This window comes from Talpa europaea, assembly GCF_964194135.1.
Source record: "Talpa europaea genome assembly, chromosome: X".
Taxonomy (NCBI): Eukaryota; Metazoa; Chordata; class Mammalia; order Eulipotyphla; family Talpidae; genus Talpa; species Talpa europaea.
This window is the reverse complement of record NC_140081.1, coordinates 48,674,274-48,697,573: the sequence shown is the minus strand read 5'-3', so window position 1 is coordinate 48,697,573 and position 23,300 is coordinate 48,674,274. Positions and strand designations below refer to the sequence as shown.

The 23,300-nt window shown below is 38.2% G+C and overlaps 1 protein-coding gene across 2 annotated transcripts in view; it reads left to right on the top strand.

The window, feature by feature from the left end:
- The window catches only part of PHKA1 (phosphorylase kinase regulatory subunit alpha 1), a gene marked incomplete at both ends in the record, with an annotated part of 144,083 nt that overhangs the window by 52,237 nt on the left and 68,546 nt on the right, over positions 1–23,300 (top strand). For both annotated transcript variants that reach the window (XM_084259310.1, XM_084259309.1), the window contains 2 exons: positions 9,987–10,121; positions 22,977–23,086. In XM_084259310.1, the coding sequence (XP_084115436.1) occupies positions 9,987–10,121; positions 22,977–23,086 (245 nt within the window). The remainder of the gene's footprint in view (positions 1–9,986; positions 10,122–22,976; positions 23,087–23,300) is intronic.

The following is a 23,300-nucleotide window of genomic DNA, read 5'->3' as shown; positions in this document are numbered from 1 at the left end:
CATTTGTAAATCCATCAGGTCCTGGGCTTTTGTTTTTGGGGAGGTTTTTGATTACCATTTCAATTTCGCTGCTTGTAATTGGTCTGTTTCGGTGTTCTATTTCTTCTTTATCTAGCTTTGGGTGATTGTAGAGTTGTAGGAATTTGTCCATCTCCTCTAGATTGTTGAACTTGTTTCCATATAACTGTTCATAGTAGTTACTGATTATTCTTTTGATTTCTGCTGTGTCCGTTGTGATTTCTCCTCTTTCATTGATGATCCTGTTTATTTGTGCTTTCTCCCTTTTTTCCTTTGTGAGCCTGGCCAGGGGTTTGTCTATTTTATTGATTTTTTTTCGAAGAACCAGCTCTTGGTTTCATTGATCTTTTGGATTGTTTTTTTAGTTTCAATTTCATTTATTTCTGCTTTGGTTTTTATTATTTCTTTTCTTCTACTGGTTTTGGGGTTTTTTTGTTGCTCTTTTTCTAGATCTTTGAGCTTCGAGATTAGGTTGTTTCTTTGAGTTCTTTCTTGTTTCTTGATGTGAGCTTCTATTGCTATATATTTTCCGCTTATTACTGCATTTGCTGCATCCCATACATTTAGGATATTGGTGTCCTCCTTGTCGTTCAATTCAAAGAATTTTTTAATTTCTTCTTTGATCTCTTCATTAGTCCAGTGGTCTTCCAGTAGTGTGGTTTTTAATCTCCATGAGGTAGGAAAGTTCCTTGCCTTCTTTTTATGGTTTATTTCTAGTTTGATGCCTTCATGGTCAGAAAAGATGGTTGGTATGATTTCAATCTTGGTGTATCTGTTGATGCTTGTCTTGTGCCCCAGTATGTGATCGATCCTGGAGAATGATCCGTGTGCGCTTGAGAAAAATATGTACTCCGTTTTTTTGGGGTTTAGTGTTCTATAGATGTCTGTTAAGCTCAATTGCTCTAGGTCCTTATTTAGAGCTTTGGTTTCTTTACTTATTTTTTGTCTTGTTGATCTATCCATTGTTGATAGTGGTGTATTGAAGTCTCCCACTACGTATGTGTTTTCTCTGATGTCTGTTTTCAGAGAGGACAACAGTTGTCTGATATATTTTGGTGCTCCTTCGTTTGGTGAGTATATGTTAATGAGTGTTATTTCTTCTTGAAGTATTGTCCCCTTGATCATAATGTAGTGACCATTGGGGTCTCTTTTTATCTTTTTGAGTTTGAAATCTGTTTTATCTGATACAAGTATAGCTGTTCCTGCTTTCTTTTTTGGTCCATTTGCTTGTAGGATTGTTTTCCATCCTTTAACTTTGAGCCTATTTTTATCTTTTGTAGCTAAATGTGTTTCCTGGAGACAGCAAAAGGTTGGGTTTTGTTTCTTAATCCAGGCTGCAACTCTGTGTCTTTTTATTGAAGAGTTTAGTCCATTTACATTTAGAGTTAATATTGATATGTTAGCATCTGTATTTGCCATTGTGTTTGTCTTTCCTTTGATTTTATTTATTTATTCTTTTAATAACTTTTTTTTTTTGGCCTTCTTTCATTGTTATTCGTCCCTCTGAGGTTCTGGCTTTAGGACTCCTTGTAGTATTTTTTGGAGTGGGGGTTTAGTTGTAATGAAATTCCGGAGTTTCTGTTTGTCTGGGAAGGTCCATATTCTTTCTTCAAAGAGGAAGGAGAGCTTTGCGGGATAGAGTATTCTTGGTTGGCATCTGTTTTCTTGGAGTCTGTTGACTATGTCCCTCCACTCTCTCCTTGCCCGTAGTGTTTCTTCGGAGAAGTCTGATGTCAGCCTGATTGGCTTTCCTTTGAATGTTATCTGTTTCTTCCCTCTTGCCAGCTTCATTATTTTTTCCTTGTCCTGGATTCTTGGGAGCTTTACTATTATGTGTCTTGCTGTATTTTTCCTTTCGTTGTGGAAGTTTGGTGTTCTTCTTGCTTCTTGTATATCAATTTTCAGCTCCTTCTTCGCATTTGGGACGTTCTCTTCAATTATCTCCTGGAATATTTTCTCTTTTCCTACATCTCTCTCCTCTCCTTCTGGAATTCCTATAACTCTTGTATTTCCTTTCCTCATGGAGTCAGATAGTTCCCAAAGTCTTTCTTTGTTCTTTTTCCTTCGTACTTCTCTTTCCTTTTCTGTTTTGGTTCTTTTTATTTCTGTGTCTTCAAGAGTACTTATTCGTTCTTCCATTTCATCTATTCTGCTTTCATTGCTTTTCCCAGAGTTCTTTAGTTCCTCCATTAATTCTTTGATCTCTTGCATTTCTTTTACTTCCCTCTTTAGGGACTCAATTTCATTCTTCTGACCATTGTTTTCCCTCTTTAGGGACTCAATTTCCTTCTTCTGATCGTTGTTTTCCTTTATGACTGCTGCCACTTTTTTAATCATGGCAATTTTAAATTCTCTTTCTGGAAGGCTCAGAAGTTCTTCCAAGTTTCTGTCGTTGCAATCTGGAGGGTGGTTTTCTTTTTGTGGTGTGCTTCTTTCCTGAGGTGTTGTTAGGTTGCGTGTGGTTCTTCTACTCCCTACTGTCTGTTTTCTAATTTGTCGTATGCATTGGGACACTGTGTTGCTTGGACTGGCCGTCATCTTGGGTGAACTTCTCCGCTCCCCTCTGGCTCCTCCAGGAACCATCTCTGGCTTCTGGGAGAGCTTTCTACTGGTTTGAGGCAGTCTTTACTGAAGAAATGTCCCTTTTCTAAACTGGCGAAGCAGGACGCAGTCCCTCCGCATCCAGTCTCAGGCACACTCTTCTGCGTGCCCGGTCTGCCCCGGACGTGGGTGCCTGCTCCCTCTGTGGGCTCAGACAGCTGGTTGGAAGGGGCCTGGCGTGGGCTAACTTCCCAGCTGGCCACTGGGTCCTCCAGAAGCCTTCTGGCCTTTTCAAGAAGTCTTAAGAAATTTCCCTGTTCTATGTGGTGTTAGTGACTTTTTTTCTGGTCGCTAGGTGGCGCTAGAGATCTCTCCTATTGTCCTTGGGGGGCTGTTTTTCAACCCCCCACCTCCATGGGACAGGGAACAGGGAGCGAGAATGGTAGGGTAAACCTCAACGGCTTTGGGGTGCTGTGTCTGCCTTGTGCCCCACCGTTGTGGAGAACCCACGCCCAGAATTTCATGCCCCAGGTCTCAGTTCAAAGCCCTCAGGTCCAGGACGCAGGCTGTAGCCCAGTTCAGTGGCGCGGGAATGGCGCCTTTTGCACTGCTCCCATGCCTGGGCGCCTGGTTCCTGCTCACTCAGTGAGGGACTTTCACCCCAGTGAGGGCCTCCGCGCGTCTCCCCGCAAGCCTAGGTCGCAGGCGCGGGGACCTGGGCAGCTGGGATCCCGGTCCACGTTTGCTTTTCAGGCGCGCCAAGCATGCCGCTTTTCCGCGCAAGCTTACCGGCAGCCCAGGCTGTGTGCGCGTCTCCCGGGGTCTTTGTTCTTCTCTAATGGCACCCGGAGCCGTTCACTCACCGCCTCGGCGGATCCTGCAGGGTTCTCCACAGCTCCCGTTCACGGGGTGTGGTGGCTGCAATAGTTCCTTTCCACTCACAGTCCCGCTTACTGCGTCGTTTGTTCTTGTTGGTCGTTTTAGTTTGTTGTTTTCCTCCTCTCTGCCGGTGGGAGAGTGCCGCCTCTGTGGGCGGGGTTGGGGAGCAGGGTTCTGTGCTTCCCTCCCTTCTAGTCCTCTTTTATGGCAACTTTCTTCTTCCGGTAGTTTGCTGGCGTCACCCATTTATTTTCCGTGTCCCACTTCTCACTGGGACCTGCCGCTTTTCCTCCCTATTAACTTTTTTTAATGGGAGATCTTACTCGCAGCGTCTTCTCGCCGCCATGTTGCTCCGCCCCCTCTCACAATTTTCAAGAAGCTCTTTAATTTGATGTAGTCACAGCTGTTTACCTTTGCCTTCACTATCACTGCTTTGGGTGATGTGTCTGTAAAGATGTCTTTGATGTGCATATCATGTAGTGTTTCGCCTATATTTCCTTCTATGCATTTTATGGTTTCAGGTCTTATGTCTAGTTCTTTAATCCATTTTGAGTTGATTTTTGTGTATGGTGTGAGGTAGTGGTCAAGCTTCATTCTTTTGCATGTAGCGACCCAGCTTTCCCAGCACCATTTATTGAACAAGCTTTCTTTGCTCCAATGCATAGTCTTTGCTCCTTTGTCAAAGATTAGTTGAACCATAAATCTGTGGGTTTATTTCTGGATTTTCTATTCGATTCCATTGGTCTGTATGTCTGTTCTTGTTCCAATACCATGCAGTTTTGATGATTATGGCTTTTTAGTAGTGTTTGAAGTCTGGGAGTGTGAAGCCTCCATTCCCTTCTCTTTTTTTTTTCAGGAGAGCTTTGGCTATTCAGGGTTTTGGGTGATTCCATATGAATCTCATCAATAATTGTTCTATTTCTTTGAAGAATGGCATTGAAATTTTTATTGGAATAGCATTGAATTTGTATATTGCTTTTGGTTTGGTAAGATGGCCGTTTTGAAAATGTTTATTCTTCCAATCCATGAGCAGGGGATGTCTTTCCATTTCTTTGTGTCTTCTTCTATTTCATTTAACAGTGTTTTAAAGTTTTCTTTGTATAGGTCCTTTACCTCTTTTGTTAGATTTATTCCCAAGTATTTGATTTTTTTTTGTTTCGATAATAAAAGGGATGGTTTTTTTTATTTCTTCTTCAGATTTATTGTTTGTGTATAGGGAGGCTACTGACTTTTGCATGTTGATTTTGTATCCTGCCACTTTACCGAAGTGATTGATGAGTTGAATTAGTTTTTCTGTGGAGTTTTTGGGGTTCTCTATATATATTATCATATCATCTGCAAATAGTGATAGTTTGACTTCTTCTTTTCCTATTTGGATTCCTTGGATGTCTTTCTCTTGTCTTACTGCTCTGGCTAGGACTTCCAGTATTATATTGAAAAGCAGTGGTGAGAGTGGACATCCTTGTCTTGTTCCAGATCTTAATGGAAATGCTTTCAGCTTTTCACCATTGAGAATGATACTGGCTGTTGGCTTGTCACATATGGCTTTTATGATGTTGAGGTATGTTCCTTGTATCCCAAGAATTTCAAGGGCTTTTATCATGAATGGGTGTTGCACTTTGTCGAAAGCTTTCTCAGCATCTATTGATATTATCATATGGCTTTTATATTACTTTTTGTTGATGTGTTGGATAACATTGATTGATTTTCGGATGTTGAACCATCCTTGTGTCCCTGGCATGAATCCTACTTGGTCGTGGTGAATTATCTTATGGATACATTGTTGGATTCTGATAGCTAAAATTTTATTGAGGATTTTTGCATCAGTGTTCATTAGGGAAATTGGCCTGTAGTTTTCCTTTTTTGTGTTGTCCTTGTTTGGTTTTGGTATTAGTGTAATGTTGGCTTCATAGAACGTGTTTGGTATTGTCCCTTCCTTCTCAATTTTTTGGAAGAGTTTGTGAAGGATAGGCATTAATTCGTCTCTGAATGTTTGGTAGATTTCATTTGTAAATCCATCAGGTCCTGGGCTTTTGTTTCTGGGGAGGTTTTTGATTACCATTTCAATTTCGCTGCTTGTAATTGGTCTGTTTAGGTGTTCTATTTCTTCTTTATCTAGCTTTGGGTGATTGTAGAGTTGTAGGAATTTGTCCATCTCCTCTAGATTGTTGAACTTGTTTCCATATAACTGTTCATAGTAGTTACTGATTATTCTTTTGATTTCTGCTGTGTCCGTTGTGATTTCTCCTCTTTCATTGATGATCCTGTTTATTTATGCTTTCTCCCTTTTTTCCTTTGTGAGCCTGGCTAGGGGTTTGTCTATTTTATTGATTTTTTTTCGAAGAACCAGCTCTTGGTTTCATTGATCTTTTGGATTGTTTTTTTAGTTTCAATTTCATTTATTTCTTCTTTGGTTTTTATTATTTCTTTTCTTCTACTGGTTTTGGGGTTTTTTTGTTGCTCTTTTTCTAGCTCTTTGAGCTTCGCAATTAGGTTGTTTCTTTGATTTCTTTCTTGTTTCTTGATGTGAGCCTCTATTGCTATATATTTTCCTCTTATTACTGCTTTTGCTGCATCCCATACATTTAGGAAATTGGTGTCCTCATTGTCATTCAATTCAAAGAATTTTTTAATTTCTTCTTTGATCTTCTCATTAGTCCAGTGGTCTTCCAGTAGTGTGGTTTTCAATCTCCATGAGGTAGGGGAGTTCCTTGTCTTCTTTTTATGGTTTATTTCTAGTTTGATGCCTTCATGGTCAGAAAAGATGGTTGGTATGATTTCAATCTTGGTGTATCTGTTGATGTTTGTCTTGTGTCCCAGTATGTGATCGATCCTGGTGAGTGATCCATGTGCACTTGAGAAAAATGTGTACTCCTTTTTTTTGGGTTTAGTGTTCTATAGATGTCTGTTAAGCCCAAGCACTCTAGGTCCTTATTTAGAGCTTTAGTGTCTTTACTTATTTTTTGTCTCGTTGATCTATCCGTTGTTGATTGTGGTGTGTTGAAGCCTCCCACTACGTGTGTGTTTTCTCTGATGTCTGTTTTCAGAGATGATAATAGTTGTCTGATATATTTTGGTGCTCCTTCGTTGGGTGAATATATGTTAGTGAGTGTTATTTCTTCCTGAAGTATTGTCCCCTTGATCATAATGTAGTGACCGTTGGGGTTGCTTTTTATCTTTTTGAGTTTGAAATCTGTTTTATCTGATATAAGTATAGCTGTTCCTGCTTTCTTTTTTGGTCCATTTGCTTGTAGGATTGTTTTCCATCCTTTAACTTTGAGTCTATTTTTATCTTTTGTAGTTAAATGTGTTTCCTGGAGACAGCAAAAGATTGGGGTTTGTTTCTTAATCCAGCCTGCGACTCTGTGTCTTTTTATTGAAGAGTTTATTCCATTTACATTTAGAGTTAATATTGATATGTTAGCATCTGTATTTGCCATTGTGTTAGTTTTTCCTTTGATTTTATTTATTTATTCTTTTAATAACTTTTTTTTTACCTTCTTTCGTTGTTATTCGTCCCTCTGAAGTTCTGGCTTTAGGACTCCTTGTAGTATTTTTTGGAGTGGGGGTTTAGTCGTAATGAAATTCCAGAGTTTCTGTTTTTCTGGGATGGTCCTTATTCTTTCTTCATAGAGGAAGGAGAGCTTTGTGGGATAGAGTATTCTTGGTTGGCATCTGTTTTCTTGGAGTCTGTTGACTATGTCCCTCCACTCTCTCCTTGCCCGTGTGTTTTTTCGGAGAAGTCTGATGTCAGCCTGATTGGTTTTCCTTTGAATGTTGTCTGTTTCTTCCCTCTTTTCAGCTTCATTATTTTTTCCTTGTCCTGGATTCTTGGGAGCTTTACTATTATGTGTCTTGCTGTATTTTTCCTTTCGTCGTAGAAGTTTGGTGTTCCTCTTGCTTCTTGTATATCAATTTTCAGCTGCTTATTCACGTTTGGGAAGTTCTCTTCAATTATCTCCTGGAATATTTTCTCTGTTCCTACATCTCTCTTGTCTCCTTCTGGTATTCCTATAACTCTTATATTTCCTTTCCTCATGGAGTCCGATAGTTCCCGAAGTCTTTCTTCAGTCTTTTTTCTTCTACTTCTCTTTCCTTTTCTGTTTTGGTTCTTTTTATTTCTGTGTCTTCAAGAGTACTTATTCGTTCTTCCATTTCATCTGTTCTGCTTTCATTGCTTTTCCCAGAGTTCTTTAGTGCCTCCATTAATTCTTTGATCACCTGCATTTTCTTCACTTCCCTCTTTAGGGACTCAATTTCATTCTTCTGATCGTTGATTATTTTTCCCTTATCATTGTTTTTGTTTATGACTTCTGTCAAGTTTTTTAATCATGGCAACTTTAAATTCTCTTTCTGGAAGGCTCATTAGTTCTTCCAAGTTACTGTCGTTGCAATCTGGGGGGTGGTTTTCTTTTGGTTATATGCTTTTTTCCTGAGGAGTTGCTAGGTTGCGTGTGGTTCTTCTACTCCCTACTGTCTGTTTTCTAATTTGCTGTATGCATTGGGACACTGTGTTTCTGGGACTGGCCGGCATCTTGGGTGAACTTCTCCGCTCCCCTCTGGCTCCTCCAGGAGTCATCTCTTGGTTTCAAGCAGTCTTTACTGAAGAAAGTTCCCTGTTCTATGGGGTGTTGGTGATTTTTTTTTTCTGGTTGCTAGGTGGCACCAGAGATCTCTCATAGTGTTCTTGGGGAGCTGCTTTTTTTCACCCCGTGGGATGGGGAACAGAGTGAGAGTGGTGGGGAAAGCCTCAACGGCTTTGGGGTGCTGTGTTTGCCTTGTGCCCCACCGTCATGGGAAACCCACGAATTTCGTGCCCCGGGTCTCAGTTCCAAAGCGCTCAGGTCCAGGATGCGGGCTGTAGCCCATTTCAGTGTCCGCAGAAATGGCGCCTTTTGCACCCCGCTCCCGTGTCCGCGCGCTTGGTTTCTGATTACTCAGTGAGGGATATTCACCTCAGTGAGGGCCCCCGCGCGTCTCCCTGAAAGACTAGCTTGCAGGCATGGGGACCTGGGCAGCCACGATCCGCGTTTGCTTTTCTAGCGTGCCGCTTCTCTGCACAAGCCTACTGGCTGTCCTGGGGCTGTTTGTGTTATAGAGCAGCCCCGATATTGAATGGTTGCTTGTCTGTGGGTTTATGGTGACCAACGCAAGAAAAATTACTTTGGGCTGGTCAACCACGGGTGAAGCTTGGAAACCTCATTGGGCGCCAAGCTGTTGTAGAGCAGCCCCGATATTGAACGGGTTGCCTGTCTGTGGTCCTTACCCACACGCTTAAAAGGGACTTATTAATACTCCACTACAGGCATACACAAAAGGTTAATAAAAGTTTTATTTACAAGGGAAAAGGAAATAAAGAACATGCACAACTCGGGGAGAAAATAGAGAAATAAAGTCTTCAATGCGTCCTACCCAATCCAATGACCTGGAAACCCAAAAAGCACTCTCAGAGCTGGCCAGACGCTGCGAGCTGGCAGAGAGCCAAAATGGGGGAACCCCTCCAAAGCCCACATATCTGGCTTTATACCAACCTGGCTGCTTAACCCCACCCTCATGTCCCAGCCACCTTCCCTTTGCTGGTGATGGGATTTGGAGTTCCCAGTGTCTTTGGCTTTGGCCTAGGGTGGGGGTGGAGTCCACAAAGCCTGTATGGAATTAGCTTTAGGAATCCTTTTCCCCCTAACATTTGTAGGTCTCCGGGAGTCTTTGTTTTTCTCTAATGGCGCCTGGAGCAGTTAGCTCACCTCTGAGGCGAATCCTGCAGGGTTCTCCACAGTTCCAGTTCATGGGGTATGGTGGCTGAAATAGTTCCTTTCCACTCACAGTCCTGCTTGATGCGTAGTTTGTTTTTGTTGGTTGTTTTAATTTTTTTGTTTGTTTGTTTTTTTTCCTCCTTTCTGTTGGTTGGAGAGTGCCAACTTTGTCGGTGGGGGAGGGTAGCAGGGTTCTGAGCTTTCCTCCCTTCTAGTCCTTTTTTATGGCAACTTTCTTCTTCGGGTAGTTTGCTGGAGTCGTCCGTTTATCTTCCGTGTCCCAGTTCTTACTGGGACCTGCCGCTTTTCCTCCCTATTAACTATTTTTTAATGGGAGACCTTACTCGCAGCATTTCCTCACCGCCATGTTGATCCGCCCCCTCCATTAGAGTATTCTTTTACCTTCACATTATTGGTCCTGATCTTAAGTCTATGTGTATGAAAGAGTCTGGGGATTCAGCTCTTACTAAAGCTATAACATGCCTCATAAATGATTTTTTCCTACTTAAACATTGAATCCCAAGTATAAAAAGAAGGTGATATTCTCTAGGAGTACATAGGTATATAGCCAAAAAGCAAAATCTAATACTCAAGTCATAAGACCTCTACCCCTTTTTCATTTAGAAATTGTTATTGGTAAGTATCAGGGATGATATTTGTTTCATCAAAGTTCCTGAATAACTGATAATTTCCTCCCATTTCCCTTTTTCCACCTTCAAAAATTATGTAATGAGAGATTTTTAGGTATCTGTTGAAATAAAATTTTCTCTTCATTTCATCTTCTTTCTTCCCTAGTCTCCATTTTGGCAGAGACAGAAGAGATCAAGTCAATTTTGAAAGACAAGGGGATTGATGTGGAGACCATTGCTGAGGTGTACCCTATCAGAGTACAACCTGCTCGTATTCTCAGTCACATTTATTCCAGCTTAGGTAAGGAGATTGGCCGGCCTATTAGATTCAAAGCATTATTCAATACAGGCTGGTTTCTTTGCTTTTAATTTTTCCTGATCTTGTATTGCTTTATTAAACTGAATCTGAAAAGGAATTTAGAGTTTCTGGAATCTAAGTTTCTAACACTGTATATCCTAAACAGGCTTCATAATTTTAGATATGTTTTAGGAACTCTTTGCAACATAGGGCATGACTATTACCAGGAAATATTCTGTCTTCATTCCAAGTATATGCTTAATTAACATGTATCTCCCTTTTCTTAGAACCTGTATTTCCATTTTGAATATGTGCTAAATTTATATAGAGTACAGACAAGGAACTTGTTTTTAAGTCTTTAATACTTTGTCATATAAAGAACTAGTTGATAATATTGAAAAATCTATTTAATCTAATACTTATAGTGATGAACTTTTCACATTAAACAAGTTACTACACCGTTAACTTTTAAAAATTAGGGCATGTAAATTTCTTTTTTAGTTTTTATTTTTTTAAAATTTATATATATTTTACATCATTGTTCATTTCTAAACAATGTTTGCTTCCCCCCCCACCCCCGCCAACCTCAGGTATGTCCCCATAGCATTTCCTTCACCCATGTACCCGTGCACCATCACCACAGTTCCCAGTGCTCCTCTCTCCCTCCCTCTGATCCCTCTCCCTCCTCCTCCCTTGCAGCATGTCTCTGGTTTATAATTGTCTATTTGTTTTTGTTTTGTTTTGTTTTGTTATTATTTTTCCCCTGATATCTTATTTGGTTCCCCTATATTCCTCCTATAAGTGAAACCATACCATATTTTTCTTTTTCCTTCTGACTTATTTCACTGAGCATAATTCCTTCTAGCTCCATCCATGTGGCAGGGCATGTAAAATTTCTTTAGCTACCTTTGTGGAAGACTGAATAATGGCTTCCAAGGATACCCAGGTCCTAATTATTAGAACTTTTAAATATTACCTTATATGGCATGAGACTTTGAATGTATGATTAAATTAAGGAGCTTGAGATGACAGGTATTATTCTGGATGATCATCATCCAGGTGGACCCTAAATTTAATCAGAAGTATCCTTATAAAAGGAAGGCAGAAAACAATCTGACTTAAAAATGGTCAGAGGTAAATAGATTTTTTCCCAAAGAAAGCATTCAGACAACCAGGTCACATGAAAAGTTGTTCAGCATCACTAATCATCATGGAAATGCAAATTAAAACCAAATTGAGATATCACTTCACATCTCTCAGAATGGCTATCATCAAAAAATCAAGCAATAATAAATATTGGTGATGATGTGGAGAAAAAGGAACCCTTACACACTATTGGAGGGAATGTAAGTTGTTTCAGCTACTATGGAAAACAGTATGGAGGTTCCTCAAAAAAAAAAAATAGAACTATTTTATAATCCAGCAATTTGACTTCTGGGTATTTATTTGAAGAAAATGAAAACACTAGCTTGAAAAGGTATATGCACCGCTTTGTCATTGAAGCATTATTTACAATAGCCAAGATACGAAACAACTTAAGTGTCCATTGATAGATAAATGGATAAATAAGATATGGTGTGTTTGTATGGGATATGTGTGTATACTTCTACATATGCACCATCATGCATCACTTAACAATGGGACTACATTCTGAGAAATACATCATTAGGTAATTTCCTTGTGTGAATGTCATTGAGTGTAATCACACAAACCTAGATGGTTTGGCTTACTACATAAACCAAATAATTGTGTACTGTAGTTAAGTAGAAATTAGAACATATAAATGATTAACTTGGATATTTAGCTGAGGAGATTTTCAAGCAAAATGTTGACATTATGATTTTTTCCTTGCTGCTTATATTAAAATTTGAGAGGAACCAGGACTTGATGAAACTAGGCTATATGGTATAACCTACTAGGACCATTGTCATATGTGCACTCTGTTGTTGACCAAAGTGTCATTGAGGAAAGCATGACCTATATTTATATGTAATGGAATATAATGCAGCTATAAAAAGAATGAAATATTACTGCCATTTGTGAACCTAGAGGGCATTATGCTAAGTGAAAAAAGTCAGATAAAGAAAGAATAATACCATATGATTTTATTCATATGATGAAGATAAAGGAACAAAACAAATGAGTGAGCAAAACATATTTGCAGAGAACAAATTGTTATCAGAGGGGAGGCAGTTTGGGAGTGGAGGTAATGGGTGAAGAGTATCAAGAGGTACAAATTTCCAGTTATAAAATAAATAAGCCACAGGGATGCTGTGTACAGTATGGAGTCTATGGACAATAAGATTGTATTGCAAATTTGAAAAATTGCTAATAGATGTGAAATAGACCTATTGTGCTGATTCTTTCTCATTGTGTTTAATGTCAAATCATTATGTTGTTCAAATGAAACTAATATGATGTTAGATAAGTAGATATTTATCTATTTATGTCATTTATACTTCAATAAAAAATGAAAAAGAAGAAGGCAGAGGGAGCTCAGAATATAAAACAGAAAGAGATTGGAATGATGCAGCTATAAGCCAAAGATTGTCAAAGAATGCTTACAGCCTGTAGAGGCCAGTGCTGGCAAGAAACATATTCTCCCCTGGAGCCTTCAAAAGAAATCATCCTTTTTAACATCTTGATTTTGTTTTAAGTCCTCAATGACTCATTTGGATGCCTGACCTCCAAAACTGTAAGAAAATAATGTGTGTTGTTTTAAGCCATTGCATTTATAATCATTACAGCAGAAATAAGAAAATAATAGCAACTTTTAATACTGGGAAGTGAGGTGATTCTGTAACAATTATCTAAAAAGTGTGAAAGTAGCTTTGGAGTTGATGAATACTAGAAGAGTCACATGATGAAAAAAGTCTTGATTGCCTTAAACAGACTTTAAGTAGGAATATGGATGATAAATAAAGGCCTTGCTGGTTTGAGCTCAAAAGGAAATGGGGAACATGCTGTTGGAAACTTGATGGGAAAAAAAGGGCTCATGTTGATATAGTGCCAAGAAGCTGAGGTGAATTGTGTCCTGTAGTTAAGTAGAAATTGGAACATATAAATGATTAACTTGGATATTTAGCTGAGGAGATTTTCAAGCAAAATATTGACATTATGATTTTTTCCTTGCTGCTTATATTAAAATTTGAGAGGAACCAGGACTTGATGAAATTTTCAGTCTAACCACATTAGAAAAGATGATAAAATTTAGAGATTTGCCCTCAGGAAAGCATGCACTAGAAAAAAAGGTCAGGGGTGTGGCTGAACCTTTTTTTAGTGCCCCAGAAAGATCAAAAGATCAGAGTATTCATTCACTTGCAGCGTTCTTTGAACAGATTGGGCTTGTGCCTCATGGATTCCCTCAACCATCTCAGCAGAATCTAGAAATAGAGATGGGTTTATCCAGGAAAGATCTGGGGAAAGACCTTGTCCAATGGCATGAACTCCCATGACATACATGTAAGACCTGCAAGTTTTTTGAGAATGCTATACCAGCAGAAAAGCTACCAACTTGGACTGAAAGGGACAGAGAGAAGATGAAAGAAGATTTTTGGACTCCCAAAATTCTACAGTCAAGAGGCTGGCTGATAAAAATTACTCAGCTGTAAACACGTGCTACCTTTCTAGAAAAAGGAAGGATGATTTAAAAGAAGGTGCCTTGTACATAGAAAACAGACTTTCAAACCACATAGGATCACTACCAAGCCTTGAAACCTAATGTATTTTGTCCTTTTTCAAAATTGCTTAGGGTTTTTGACTCCTTCCTACCTTTGAATTTTTCCCTTTTAGAATGAGAATTTCTATAACTCATATCCTAAACCTGTCCCACCATTGTATTTTGAGAGCAGATAACTTGTTTTCTAGTTTCAATGGTCCACAGATGGAGAATTTTGCCTCAGGATTATGCCATATTCTCACCCATGCCTGATTTAGATGATGGCATTTGGGACTTTTGGGCTTTTGATATTTAGAAGAGATTTTGAACTGGGTTGATGCTGTAATATATTGAGGTTTGGGGAGGTGTTGGGCAGTGTATTTTGCATGTGTGGGGGTATGGATCTTTATAATCCAGAAGGTGGGCTGTGGGATGCTGAATAATAGCCCCTAAAGATATCCAAGTCCTAGTCTCCAGAACCTGTTGAACATTGCCATATATGGCATAGAACATTTGCAGGTGTGATTAATGTAAAAAGTATGAAATGAAGATTATTTAGGACTATCCGAGTGGGCCCTCAGTGTAATCACAAATGTCCTTAGGATATCAGCTTGTCAGATGTATGTGTACAAATATTTTGTCCCATTCAGTGAAGTGTCTATTTATTTAGTTACAGTTTCTTTCACTGCACAGAACCTTTTTAGCTTCATGTAGTCCCAGTTGATTATATTCTGTTTTCCTTGCTACTGGAGATGAATCTGCAAAGATACCTCCAAAACCCATGTCATGAATTGTTATGCCTGTCTTCTATTGATTTTGTGGTTTCAGATTTTATATCCAAGTCTTTGTGAATGGTCTGAGATAATGGTTGTTACATTTCTTTGCATGTTGCTGTCCAGCTTTTCCAACACCATTTATAGAAGAGGCTTTCCTTGTTCCAGTGTATAAGTTTCACTCTTTTGCCATAGATTAGTTGTCCATCTATCTGTGATTTTATATCTGGGCTCTCAATCTGTTCCATTGGTCTGTATGTCTGTTTTTGTTTCAGTACCATGCGGTTTAATTATTACACCTTTACAGTATAGTTTGAAGTCTAGAAGAGTGATACTGCCATTCTTCCTCTTTTTTTTTTCAGGGTCGCTTTGGCTATTTGGGGTCTTTTTGATTTCATGTGAATTTCATTAACCTTTTCTCTATATTTTGAAGAATGCCATTGTAATTTGGTATGGATTGCATTGAATCTGTATGTTGCTTTGGGTAGGATGGACATTTTGCCAATGTTGATTCTTCCCATCCATATGAGTAGAGAATATCTTTCAATTTCTTTGTGTCTTCTATTTCTTTTAACAAATTTTTGTATATGTTCTTCACCTTCTTTGATAGGTTTGCTCCTAGGTATTTAATTTTCGGGAGTGTAATTGTGAATGGGATATTTAAAAATTTTTCTTCCTTTTCTATATAATTGTTTGCATAAAGAAAGGCAACTGATATTGTGTATTGATTTTATAACTTTGCAATTGCTAAACTGATTTATTGTTTTAATTATTGTTTTTTGGTGGAGTCTTTAGGATTCTCTGTGTATATTATCATGTCATCTGCAAATGATAACTTTCATTCTTCTTTTCCAACTGGGATTCCTTTTATTGCTTTCTCTTGCCTAATTGCTCTAGCTAGGACTTCTGGGGTTACGTTAAATAGTAGTAGTGAAAGTCTATTTCATCTGATATAGGCATGACTCCTAGAAGATGTTTATTCTAGCATATGGTGTTATCACATTTTTTTTTCTTCAGGAGTTACTGGTGTTTTCTCCTGCTGCAGCCTCACTATGAGTATGTGTTCAAGGTGAGTCCAGTATCTTCACTCTGCTGCCATCGTTTGCCTGCAACATCACCTTTAAAAAAATGTATCCCACTCATCTGTAGAAATAAAGGATGCTCTACTTCCATATGATCCAGCAATTCCACTACTAGGTATTTACCCAAAGGACACAGAAACATCAATTCCAAAGAGCACCTGCACCCCTATGTTTATAGCAGCACTGTTTACAATAGCTAAGCTTTGAAAACAACCCAAATGCCCAGAAATAGATGACTGGATCAAGAAGATGTGGTACATATACACCATGGAATATTACTCAGCATTCAAAAAAGATAAACACATGCAATTTGCAGCAATATGGATGGCGCTGGAAGGGATCATGCTCAGCGAAATAAGCCAGAAAGAAAAAGAATAATACCGGATGGTCTCACTCATAGCAGGAATCTAGAAAACTTAATTAAGGGACCAGGAAAAAGAATAACTATAAGAAAGTGAAAATCAAAATCAACAAACAACTATGAACCAGAGACACTCTATGGGGGTAGAGGGCGGGGAGGGGAGGGATTGGGATCAAAATAAGGGGGTCGCAATTGTATGGGGAATATAAAAATAAAATTTATAATAAAAAAACTTCAGTTCTAAAAAAAAAAAAGGATGCTGTAGATGAGCTGCTCTCCTGGAGGCACTAGCAGCTTAACATTCTGTGATACTTTCTAGTCAAGCTGTGACACTATCCACCTTGAGGGAGAAGAAGTTTTGGAGTTTTAAAAAGCAATTTTAAATTTCTAATGAGCTTTTGTGTAACCAAATATCTGACTCTTCGAAGTTGATGAGTTTTCAACCTGATGTGTATGGTTTTGAGTGAGTCATTTTGAACTGTAAGACACTCTTAAAAGATTTAGAAAAGTCTTGCACTTGGATGTGGGCTATGACTTTGATCATGACTGACTAGTCCTATGACATCTCAGTATTGCTGCTACCTAAGAAAAGTCACTTGCTATTTGGCATGCTAAACTCACAGATCCTTAATTCCTAGATCTGACTCTCAGCTGAAACCTTGTAAGGTTTGCTAGAGGCTGTTTTCATCACAGCATCACAAGTGTTGGACTGAAGGAAGGCACTGGCTAAATGAACTCTAAATGAACTCAGACTTGGATTGTTGCAGATTTGGGTTATCTCTCTTGTGGAGCTCTAAATTGTGAAACCATCCTGTGTGCTGACTGGACCATTTGGATCAGTTGTAGATGTCCACAAGTAAAAGCTTTTTCTCTGATGGGGCCATCTAAAATCGATCTGCTGTTTGGCTTTTTTTCTGAGACAGAAACTGATTGCATTCCTAATTTGCAGTTTCTGCAAAAATTGCAAATTGGGAGAGAGCACATCATATAGAATGCTGTTTCTCCTCCCATTCCTGACAGATTGGACTCCAGACCCCTTCTTGGGCAGGTCACTACTGTTCATGGCTGTGTTTGACTTTTCAGAATCATTGCAGTTTACAGCAATAGACTGATAGCCTGACTCTACTTTTCTCACATCTTCCTGTTTCACAAACATTAGTGAGGCAATTAGCTCATTAAAGCACCTGTCTCCAGGAAGCAAGTACTGGATAAATAATCCAGGCTGCTTTCTGGATAAGTGATCAGGACAAAGGTGATGGGAGGTATGAAAAGCCATTTTAAAGTTTTTTGAAAATTCAGGATTTCATCTTAACCAATCCGTGCACATGATACGTGTTTCTGGTTAAGTTGTATAAAATCATTTGCCTATGAAAATGCTCTTATCTTTCCTAAAATCAACACTTCCACACAAAAGGTCTGGATGAGAGGAGGGGATGATAATAATAATAAGATTATAATTGTTAAGTGGAACATGCAGATTTTTAACAGTGGGGAAAAAAAAAAAAAAACCCTGACAGCTGGGGGAGGAGTGGGGAAAGTGATCTTTGATTTTCGGGACTGCTTTTGGAAACTTTCCCTTCCTCCCCGATGAAAGCACATGTTGTCTTTCATGGTGCTGAGAGTTCAGTTTTGAATTCAAACTGACTGTTGAGCCTAAGGTCATGACATCTGACCAACTGACTATTAGACAGAAGAAGGTGACCCCCAACTCCTGCATTTTCCACTCAGAGCACCTCCAGATGTGGTCTGTACTTGCAAAGCAGATGAACTAATGTCATGGACAAACAAAAATGTTTCTATCCAACTTTCTTAGAAGATATTCCCTCTGAAATCAGTAACTAAACTAAATTATTTGGAATGGACTGAACAACTCAGGGCAGGAGGCCCCACAGTGGTGGGCCACATTAGGGGGTCCTGTTAACCTGCACTAGGGCCTGATTAGTATATGTCCTACTTTGGGATGCCCTAACTATTACAAAATATTTTGTCCAGGGGTACGCCACATGCCCTCTTGGATTGTACTTGTCACTGAGCCCTGACTGTCCTGGCACTGCCTCAACTCTGAAGGCATTCAGGTCACCTTCAGTTTACTGGCCAGCTTGTGCTGTGCCTAGATTGATGCTTCAAGCCAGGTATAAGAAAATATTTAATGCAGAAATGTAAGGAGGAAGCCACCTGAATATGCACCTATATGGTAATGGGTTTGTTTTATCTAGCTAAATCTAGAACCCCTGAGGACCTGACTGAGGACAATACTGTGCATATTGGTCTCATGCTGCTGCGTGTGGCCCTACTGCAAAAGACATCTAGGACAAGAGCCATGGGTTAGACTGTGCAGAAGAGAGTTAACAGCTCAGGTCTGAGAATGCTATCCTTAGAAAGACCTATTTGCAAGATGTGAGATCATAACAGGGAGAGAAGAGCACAAGGGATTATGGTGATGGTGCACAGGTGAATTGGTGGTGGGGATTCTATTAGGACTACACCTGAGAAAAGAAAGCAAACATTGTAAAAAAAATGAACAATGATGTAAAATTTATATATAAATAAATAAATCAAAAAAAATTAAAAAAGAAAGGCCTCTTTGCAAGATTGGCCTGAGCTGGCATCTGGGGACTTGGATTTTGAGAGGTTTACCAATATACCCTAAATAATAATGGTGGTTTACCAACTCGGCAAACAATATGATTTATGCTGACCACCTGTTTTCCTTTTGAGAGTATGGAGTTTTGGTATGTGATAAGCAGAAAGCCCTCATGTGACCAGTCCCTAATATAAACACTGGGCACTTAGTTTTTAATGAACTTTTTTTAAGTTTTTTAAATTGTTTTTCGTATTTGTACAATCTTTAATTTCTCCCCTTAGGTTTAGTTCCCATAATTCTCCCACTGCCAAGGCATCTGTGACCATCACCATAGTCCCTTGTGCACTTCCCTCCTGTTTTGACTCCTCTCCCTCTCCCTCTCCTGCTGTAAATCTCAGATCTATGGTTTGCCTACAAGTTTTGTCTTTTTCCTGATCCTTTGTTCAGTTGCCCTGCATTCCTCCTATAAGCGAGACCATCCAATATTTTTCTTTTCCTTCTGACTTATTTTGCTTAGCATAATCCCTTCCAGTTCCATCCATGTTGCCACAAATGGCATGAGTTTATGTTTTTCGATCACTGAGTAGTATTCCATTATGTTTATAAACAACATCTCCTTTATCCAGTCATCTATTTGGGGACATTTAGGTTGATTCCATATCTTAGCTATTGGAAATAATGCTGCAATAAACAGGTTTCCCTTTGAATTAGTGTTTTTTCTGTCCTTTGGGTATATTCCCAGGAGTGGAATCACTGGATCATATGGTGGATCCATTTTTAGTGTTTTGAAGATCCTCCACAGAGCTTTCCATAGTGGCTGGACTAGTTTGTATTCCCACCAGCAGTGTAAGAAGGTTCCTTTTTCACCACATCTTCACCAGCATTTGTTGTTAACAGTTGTTTTTGTTTTTGTTTTAATATGGACCACTCTCACCAGTGTGAGGTGGTATCTCATTGAGGTTTTTATTTGCATTTCTCTGATTATAAGTGATAATGAACATTTTTTCTTATACCTATTGGCCATTTGCATTTCTTCTTTTGAAAAGTACCTTTTTAGTTCTGCTGCCCATTTTTTGATCGGGTTGTTTGCTTTGTTTTTGTTGAGTTGTCTGAGCTCTTTGTAGATCTTTGATATCAGTCCCTTATCAGTTATATGGTGTGCTAATATTTTCTCCTATTCCATGGGGTGTTTCTTTATTTTGAATACTTTCTCCTTTCTGTGCAGAGCTTTTTACTTTGATGTAGTCCCAGTTGTTTATGTTCTCCTTTGTTTTCCTTTCTTCTGGGGATGAGTACTTAAAGATATTTCCAAGATCTATATCATGGAATGTTTTGCCTGTTTTCTTCTATATATTTTATAGTTTCAGGTCTTACATTCAAGTCTTTTATCCATTTTGAGTTGGTTTTTGTGTATGTGTGAGGTGGCAGTCTAGTTTCAATCTTTTGCATGTGGTAGTGCAGTTTTCCCAGTACCATTTGTTGAACAGACTATCATTTTTCCAGTGTATATTCTTTGGTCCATTGTCATAGATTAATTGACAATATATGTATGGCTTTATTTCTGGCTTTTCGGTTCTATTCCACTGCTCTGTGTGGTTTTTTTTTTTTTTGGTTCTAATACCATGCCATTTTATTATTATGGCTTTGTAGTATAGTTTGAAGACCAGACATGTAATTCCTCTGCTTTCCTTCCTTTCAGTCAGAAGAGCATTGGCTATATGAGGGTTTTTGTGATTCCATATGAATTTCACAAATGTTTGTTCTATAAATATTTCTTGGAAGAATGCCATTGAGATTTTTATTGGAATTGCATTGAGTCTGCAAATTGCTTTTGATAGGATAGCTATTTTTACAATGTAAATTCTCTATGAGCAGGGAATGTCTTTCCATTTCTCTGTGTCTTCTTTTATTTCTTTCAACAATGTTTTCTAATTTTCTTTGTATAAGTCTTTCACCTCCTTTGTTAGGTTAATTTCCAGGTATTTAATTTTTTGGTACAGTTGTAAATTTATTCAACAGTGTACAATTGTTGCATGTGTTGTCTTAATTTCTTCCTCTTCAGACTGATTGTTTGCATATAGGAAGGCCACTGGTTTTTGTGTGTTTATTTTGTATCTTGCTACTTTATTGAACTGATTTATTGTTTCATTAGTTTTTCTGTGGAATTTTTAGGGTTCTCTGTATATATTATCATGTCATCTGCAAATAGTGATAGTTTTACTTCTTCTTTCCCTATTTGGATCCTTTGTATATCTTTCTCTTTCCTGATTGCTCTAGCTAGGACATCCAGTATTATACTGAAAAACAGTGGTGAGAGTGGACATCCTTGTCTTTTTCTAGATCATAAAGAGAAGGCTTTCAGTTTTTTACCATTGACAATGGTGCTAGTTCTGGGTTTGTCATATATGGCTCTTCTTACGTTTGAGTAAGTTCATTTTATCCCAAGTATTTTGAGGGTCTGCATCTTAAATGGATGCTGAACTTTTATCAAATGCTTTTCCAGCATCTATTGATATGATCATATGGTTTTTATTTTTCTTTTATTGATGTGATGGATTACATTAATTTCAGATGTTGAACCATCCTTGTGTCCCTGGGATAAATCTCACTTGGCCATCGTGTATTATACTTTTGATGCATTGTTGGATTTGGTTTGCTAGGGTTTTATTGAGGATTTTTGTGTCTGTGTTTATTAGGGAGATTGGCCTATAGTTTTCTTTTTTTGTATTTTTTTTTTGGTTTTGATATTAGTGTAATGTTGGTTTCATAAAATGCATCTGGTAGTATTCCTTCTCTATAAATTTTTTTAAAGACTTTTTTCTATTTATTTATACGAGCACTGGGTACAGTCAGAAGCGCGGGAGGGTGAGAAAATTCACCAGAGCCAGAGCAGGGAGTAGAACAGGCAAACTGACAAAGTACACTGCCAAGGGGAACAGAGGGCGTGGCTGGAGAGGTCTGCGTGCCATGTGGGACCCTCGCCACCAGCTGGGGATCGAACCAGCGCTGCAGAGACTGCGGGCAGCTTCACAGCCCAGCGCTCAACAACTGCACCACCGGGGGGGGCCCTCTATAAATTTTTGAAAGAGTTTTTGTAGGATAGGCACCAGTTCATCTTTGAACATTTGGTAGAACTCACTTGTGAATCCCCCTGGTCTTGGGCACTTGTTTTTGAAGAGGGTGTTTATTACTGTTTCAATGTTTCAATTTTGCTCCTTGTATTTGGTTTGTTTATTCAAACAAACTTGGTTTGTTATTGGTTTTTTTATTCAGCTTTATGTGATTGTATAGTTCTATGAAAGAAGAACAGAAATCCCACCCCTAATGAAAATGAGTTCGGGACAAAAAATTAGTAGCATCAGTTTTGTCAGTAGTGACATGAAAGGATATTAAATATATATTTGGAGGGATAAAGTTTGACAACAATGTTTATAGTGTTATATGTTTTCAAAGGGAAATGCATGTGTGAATAAATAGGCTATTTCCTCATTGTAAGAGTTATTGGTGTAATAATTGAAAGATAAAACAGAAATTCAACTACGTTTAGCAGAGACATCACTTACAAGATTATAATGTCAGAATGCTAAACTGTAAGAAGAAGACATCTTAAACTCAGGAAATACAATGCATATGAATGTGTACATATGTATACATATATATTGTACATATACACGGTATTTAGGCACATGAGATATATATATATATATATATATATATATATATATATTCTGGTTAAATTTTCATTAAAATTGCCTTACTTTTATAGTCGTATTGTAGTTCAAGTCTTCTACCTTTTCACATTTTAAAAAACATTCCTCTGCCACATGAATTTTACTTTGTATATAAGTGTCCACAAAATTTCCTGTTAGATACAAGCATCTCAAAATATGTTGACTTATTTGTATAGTATTGTTCTGTTGAATAAAATATGTTATTACTGTGTCATGAAAAGAGATCAAGGTACTCTCTTACTTCAGTTTTCAGTTTAATATCTCATCTTTAATGAGGTTTTTGCTCAGATTTGTTGAAATACAGTTTCCATTAATGAATTTGACAATTAGTATTGTTTTTTTGCTTTTTTGGGTTTGAGAAAATTCAGTATATGAATATTATAGATCCATCATTCATGTAATCATTAGTTTTTATGTGCATCCTTGTCTCTCATGTGCAAAAAAATGTGACTTCTTTATGAGAACATAAGGTTCTTTAAGAATAGAGATAATTGCTGACTCTTTGAAAGCCCAACAATGCTTAGTATTGTGCTATGCATGACATGGATACTACTTGGAGACACAGAACTTAGTTTGTTAAATCAGGAAATATGAACTAATACCAGAATGTGTTTGCTGATTGTATTTGTGCACCAAAAATATCTTGGCCAATTCTTAATTCTGTCTTAGGATGCAACAGAAGACTGAAACTCAGTGGACGACCTTACAGACACATGGGAGTGCTTGGAACTTCAAAACTCTATGACATTCGGAAAACAGTCTTTACCTTCACTCCACAGGTGGGTGGAGTGAGCTTTAAAGTGCATAGAACAATGATGTAAAAAATAAATAAAAATAAAAATAAATAAAAACTTTAAAAAGTGCATAGAGATGAATTAAAGTAAAAGAGAAACATTGCAGAAACAAAGCAATTTACAGAAATTAAGATAAGTGTCAGAATCCCACAGGGTCTTGCACATATTAAGTTGCTGAGAAAATATTTCCTGAGTTAGA